The 6,386-nt window shown below is 31.7% G+C and overlaps 1 protein-coding gene across 1 annotated transcript; it reads right to left on the bottom strand.

The window, feature by feature from the left end:
* Window positions 1-2,156: 2,156 nt before the first annotated feature.
* LOC133819944 (probable inactive heme oxygenase 2, chloroplastic) lies at window positions 2,157-6,331 on the bottom strand. The gene is made up of 7 exons (XM_062253331.1): window positions 6,134-6,331; window positions 4,789-5,406; window positions 4,474-4,697; window positions 4,267-4,374; window positions 4,052-4,165; window positions 3,878-3,931; window positions 2,157-2,338 (listed from the first exon to the last, which is right to left on the bottom strand). The coding sequence occupies exons 2-5, from the start codon at window positions 5,345-5,347 to the stop codon at window positions 4,073-4,075; spliced, it is 984 nt and encodes a 327-aa protein (XP_062109315.1). The 5' UTR covers window positions 5,348-5,406; window positions 6,134-6,331; the 3' UTR covers window positions 2,157-2,338; window positions 3,878-3,931; window positions 4,052-4,072.
* Window positions 6,332-6,386: the final 55 nt, after the last annotated feature.

Raw genomic sequence — 6,386 nt, 5'->3', positions numbered from 1 at the left:
ACATATATCAAAATTGTAAAATGTAAAAAAAGAAAGAAAGATATTTTATACAAAAATTGAAAAAAAAAGTTCTTTTATATTATTTTTTTATATAAAAAATCATGCAAGATGTAAGTTTGTCTATATTAGGAGTGGTTAAATTAATTTTTTTTAATGTTTTAAATTATAATATCTAGTAATTTATAATATAATATTTAGATTACTAATGAACACCATATGATCATATTGTGCCTTACAGCAATAAAAAAAATATTATGTAACTAGTTTTAATTAGTAAAAATCTACCAAGTTTATGATATTACTTTCAACCAATTAAGATTTTACTCTTTTTCACTCGGGAGAGAAATTAACTTCAACCTTTTGTCACATATTATAAAAAATTTGGACGTAAAACACCAAAATTAATTACATATTTTTCATAATTACAATCACAAATGATTGATTTATGTGTTAATTATGTAATGGTTTATTGTGAAGGAGGAGCTTCTAAATGAATATTATTTAAATGAAAATATAGTAAAAAAGTAAATAAATTTGATTATTTGTATATATATAAGGCAGGAGTGGATTTCAAAGAATAAAAAGTACACAAACAAAGCCAATTTTCACCTTATATAGATGCTATGATATCGGACAAAGTTATAATTATTTATTCTCCCAATTAATATAGGTATAGTTTTAAATAATCTAATTATCATAAATAATTAATTATATATGTTCAATTCAATATCTTTTTTTAACTTAAAAAATCCATATTTTATGTTATGCTATCCATCAATATAATATCAAACAATTATAGTTTTAACTTTATTATAAAAATCCAAGTGACATTGAAGCAATGATAAATCATCCATGTTGACATTGGTGGCAAAATATAAATTAATTTTTCTTATCAAGATTTAAAAAAGTAATATAATACTTGAACATAAAAAATTACTCGTATTATACTCTTAACAAAATGTTAATAGTTACTTAATCACAGAATTAACACTAAACACAAAATATAGGAATATTGGTAGTGAAAATAGCCAAATTTTATCATTTGTTACACTTTAATACTCAATTTTTTTATGGTAATAAAACCTAAATCAAAATTTTAGGATAATCGTTAGTACTCATTGCTAGTTAAGTGTCCATGTGTCACTTTTTTATTGGTCTAATTAAGGTGCTACATATATACTTAACAAATAATTAATGGTGGGTACCAATATTACACCAAAATATAAAATTTATATATTATTACCGTAAAAACTAAAAATAAAGTATTTTTGCCGTCAATAACCAAAAAATATATATTCCAAAAGTATGCTCGTGATAATTTTGGCTAAAAACTTGTCAAAACTATTTATTTCAAATGTTTTATAAACAAAATATATATTTGGTACCTTCGGAAATATTTGTGTAATTCCTATTGTTATATCCTATTATGAGAATTGATAGATTACTAGAATTGAGAGATTGGTGCATATATGTAAAAGTACCATAATAAAACTACAATTTTTCAATATTACCATAATCACAACGGCCCAAGTTAGATGTATTTTTCTTAAGATGGATAAAGGTGATTTTTTTAACATGAAAAATCGTATTTTTGTAAATTTCCCATCTAAAAAATAGATAGTATATTTCATAAGATAATTATGATTGCTGGATAAAAATGAGCCTCTTAAATTTCTTAATATGAAAAGTCGTATTTTTGTAAATTATCTATATATATATATATATTTGGATAAAGATGACTCTTTTAATATGAAAGTTGAGACCTTTATACAATTTTACACGTTTGATTGAGTTGTAGAGCTTAGCCATTACCCTATAACTACTCAAATTTCTTTCCTTTCTACTTCAATTGCACAAACAATTCCAGACAAATTTAGGGATAACTTGAAAAATACCCAGTTTTAGTTAACTAAAAATAGCTACTAATAATATTTAGTTGAATATTACCCACTTTTTTAAGCATATTTCCTATATTACCCTTAAAACACTAGTAGAAGTTTCTTAAAACACTAGTAGAAGTTCAATGTAAAAATCTCAATTTTTGTCTCTGTCGTGTCATTTACTTCTCTATTTCACTGTCAGTTCCACTAGACTACTATATAATGGGTAGAGTCATTAATAGTTTGGGTATTAATCAAAGAATTTTAAAAAGTGGGTAAAAATTAAAAAGGTTAACTTAAATTAGGTACTAAGTGTAATTTTCACACAAAATTTAGTATATTTACAACAAGTTCAATTGGGGAACATAAGGCAGAGTACCAAGTGTGCGGATTTGTTCTACTTCAGTCAAATAAAACAAAGTCCGAATCAAGTGGAATATCCCATTCATGGCCGTGGCCTGATAAATTCAGCAGTATTCATGTTTAGGATTATCTCCAAAAAAAAGAGGCAAGAGACTTAAAGAAAAAGAACCATAGAAATAAATCTCAAGCATCTATTCAATACACTTGTCTTTTTTATTCCCAGCTCCTACAGACTGAGACCAGTTAGAAATCCACTTTACAGACATACAGAATTCCTAATCAAATCATCCAGTGTAAAACTATTAAATAAATACAATTACCCTCGAGAATAAAATGTTTGTTATGCTTTAACATATTTAGTTTGATCTGTATCTGTCTTAATTCTGCCCTGTAGTTTTTTCATCGCCAAATTGCCCGAGACTTGCACTTTTTTAAATACAATCATGGATTTTATGCCAGTAATCCCTGTTCTATTTTTTCTATTAGCTTTTGTTTGGCAAGTTTGGCAAGCCGCTGTAAGTTTTCGCTAAGATTTTATTACTGTGCTAGACAAATTCATCGTTTATTTGAAAACAAAAAAATATAGATATGATAAGATCAGACTGGTGCGTAATACATTGGGAATTTCAAATTGGTGTGAGTTTAATAGAACAAGCTTGAGATATTGTCTTTCTTCGAACACAATATCTTTAAACAGCGATACCGAAAAAAGACATCTGCCTATAAAGCTCAGAAATGAATGATACTCTCCAAGTGCTAAGTGCATATGTGTATCTTTATGAAGAAAATAGCTTGACAAGTAGTAACTCTGAACTTAAAGAGTGGGGATAAAATGTTATTCGATGTTTTCGAAGATGAAAAATTTGACTGGGATAGAAAGACACTGGAAGAAAATCAAGTGTAAGCAGCTTTGACTGCTGAAAAATTCTAACATGGAGCATATGTGAGAATAGAAGCAATGCAGAGCAGAAACAAAGACCATGTACTGATATCTTAAATTTTAAGTTGAAGTTGAATTTAGAACACTCAATTTGCCTCAGTTTCATCTCTTTCAATTTTCTTTTATCTAAACAACCATAAAAATCCAATGGGTTTATATTTTTTTAGATCCTGTGTTTTGTCCCATTACCTGTTTGGACCATGTGTTTTGAAAAATTACCTTTTGGACCCTATATTTTGTAAAATAGTTAAAATAGAACCCTAAACTCAATTTTGATGAAGAAAAAATCGAATATAACAACACAGATTTTAAGCAGAATGATTTTATTTTTGTTCTGAATTATTAGTTTGGTAAATTATTTGTCATTTTAGTTGAAAAAACATTGAACAAAATCAGGTTTAGGGTTCTATTTTAACAATTTTATAAAATATAGAGTCCAAAAAGTAATTTGTCAAAACACAATGTCCAAACAGGTAATGAGAAAAAACACAGGGTCCAAAAATGTATAAACCCAAATCTAATTGACAAATTGTACAAAAAATATATAGACACAAATGCCTATCAGGAAATTTTTACAGATAAAGAAAAGTTTAGGGACTTTCAAACTAATAAAAAAAGTTACCAATCAAGGTAAACCAAGAATCATACTTTAGTTCAAGAGTTAATAAAGTGAGGCAAAGGATAAAGGGCATACCTCCAAACCATGATGTTGCATCTCTTCCTTTATATACATTGCAAGCCAGAAAAACTGTAGGTAAGCAGGCATAAGATTTCAGTACTACATGCCAAGAGATGAGAAAATGATATGCAAGATTTCATTTGACAGTGAGAAAGAAAAAGAATACAATTCAGGCAAACAATCACTTACGTGATGGTGACAAAACGTTTTTCACAAAATGATTAGGCGAACTAGCTGACCGAGAAGCTTGAATGACTTTGACGCTTCTCTTAAGCATTTGTTTTTCACATCCCGAGACCAATGCTGTAATGATGTTTGATTGTATCAAAAATCTATTAATTAAGTATTCACAAGCATGAAAAAGACTGAAAGTAGATGTATATAAATAAGTCTCTAGTGACAACCTCTCCAAGCGTGTTAAGCTTTTCACGAACACCTTTCAACAACTCTGGTACCTCTCCTTCCCATCTGTAAAATTCCAGCTCCACTCCCTCAAGAAGATTCTCAGAAACCTAAATAAACAATTCACATATGGAGTTTTCAATTTTTGACATTGTGTGAAACTCTGTGGCATAGTAAAAGCAATAGAAAGAGTAATGCTTTAGATATACCTGCTTTGCTATGACCTGACCTCCAGCTATATGGGAGAAATATATGTTATAGAAATGGCAGAGGAACATTGGAGCACTCTTCTCAGCTAGCTCTTCTAGATACTTGCCATAAGAAACTCCAACATTGGTAGGCTCTGGAATCACCATTCCCTTTTGTCTAAGCCACTCTAAATCTTTCAAAATGGCTTCTGACCGTTCTAACCCGGTTTTTCTAAAGTAAGAATCTGTGCAATTATTAAGAAAATCTAAGATTAAGCAAAAGCAGGGATTCAACCAACAAAGCACCCATTCGAAAGTAAGAACAAATATACTCACAAGCAACGTCTTCAGACTCATCAACAATGCGCTCAACGATGCTGAACACGAGCTGGCTATCAACCAAGTACTTGAGGAAACCTTCCATGCTGGGCTTCCACGTGCCCCCCATCTCATCACCATCTGATTCTGATTCACTGGCTCCACTTTCCTCATCTTCGCTGAGTGTTGATTTCTGCTTACCATCATCATCATCACTATCACTGTTACGAGTGTAATTCTTACCATTGATGTTGCGGAGTCTCATGGCAACGAATCTCATCTCCTCAGTGATGCCCACATTCTCTCCTGGGTACTGCCTCCTATACCTCAATCTCTTCTTGATTACCGGTGGGGCTGAGCCACTGCTTGGTGTGACCGCCGAAGCCGACGATGACCCAGATGCTGCAGCAGTGATGAAACTGCAGCGGTGCAGAATTAGGGTTCTGTCGCGTCCAATCTTAGACTGGTTTGCCGGAAGTGTGGAAGGCCTGAGAAAATGAGGGGGAGGAAGGGAAAAAGGCCATGAAACAGAGGTATGTATAGGAGAGTGTAGTACTGCCTTCGCCATTGCCGACATCCTCAAAAGAACAAGGTGTGAGAGTGAGTGAGTTGAGTTATGGTGGTTCTGATAAGCAACTGAAAGAGAAATTCCAGAACATCAAGATACTCACCTCACTCAATTTCATAATAGATACATTAATAAATATGTATGCACATACAAAATCTAACACATAACAAGAATAGAGATTAGTACCTCTAATACTATTCTTATAACATATTTGTCACGAACATGATCGAATATAAAGAAATTAAAGATAGAATCAACTTCCCAACCGGCAGGGGAGTACTTGTTTGGACAATTTCCACAAGTAAACAGATATATATATATGGGTATATAGAAAAGTTCCTATACATTGAAATAGTGATTTAAACTAGCTAAGCAGATCAAAATAAGAGTAGTTTACAAAATCAATGAACAACCCATTTGCAGCCCCCAACTTCAAAATCATTTCCGAATTTCCCTATGGAAAAAGAACTTAATTTTGAGCAAACACTGGCTCGGTAGAGCATCTCTTTCTGTAATTATAAAATTCAATACTAAAATTGTTAAAATTACATAAAATTATAATAACTTCGTGACATTTTGTTCAATCATAAGCCAGCTGCATGCATCAATAGAAACTCGACAATGTCTTAAAACAATAAAAACAAAACTTGAAACAAACGACATGAAACACTAGGAGCTTAGAACTCTTAACTGTAAGAAACAAACAATAAAGATGAAATGGCTCAGAGAAACCAAATCCATATGGGAAAATTCCAAATTTCAAATATATTAAAAATCTTTAACGGGAGTTCGTACTTGCGATGGCGGAGTGAGGTGGCACTAGGCACTAGGCAGTGTTAGCTCGACGGCGTAAAGTTGAGATGCGGCGAGACCCCGAGAATTGAGCGAGGAGAATGGTGGTGTTTCGGCTATGGGAGCAGCGAGCGTGGAGAGCGGCGGTTGAGCTTGAAAGGAGGGAGAGAAACAAAGAATAAAAGGGAAACTCAGTGAGGAATGAGGATGAATGAACTACGTAGGCACAAAAAAATAAATGTCAAAAATAAAATAC

This window comes from Humulus lupulus, chromosome 2, assembly GCF_963169125.1.
Source record: "Humulus lupulus chromosome 2, drHumLupu1.1, whole genome shotgun sequence".
In the NCBI taxonomy this organism is placed as follows: domain Eukaryota; kingdom Viridiplantae; phylum Streptophyta; class Magnoliopsida; order Rosales; family Cannabaceae; genus Humulus; species Humulus lupulus.
Note: the sequence above shows the minus strand (reverse complement) of the source record. Positions and strands in the feature narration are given on the sequence as shown.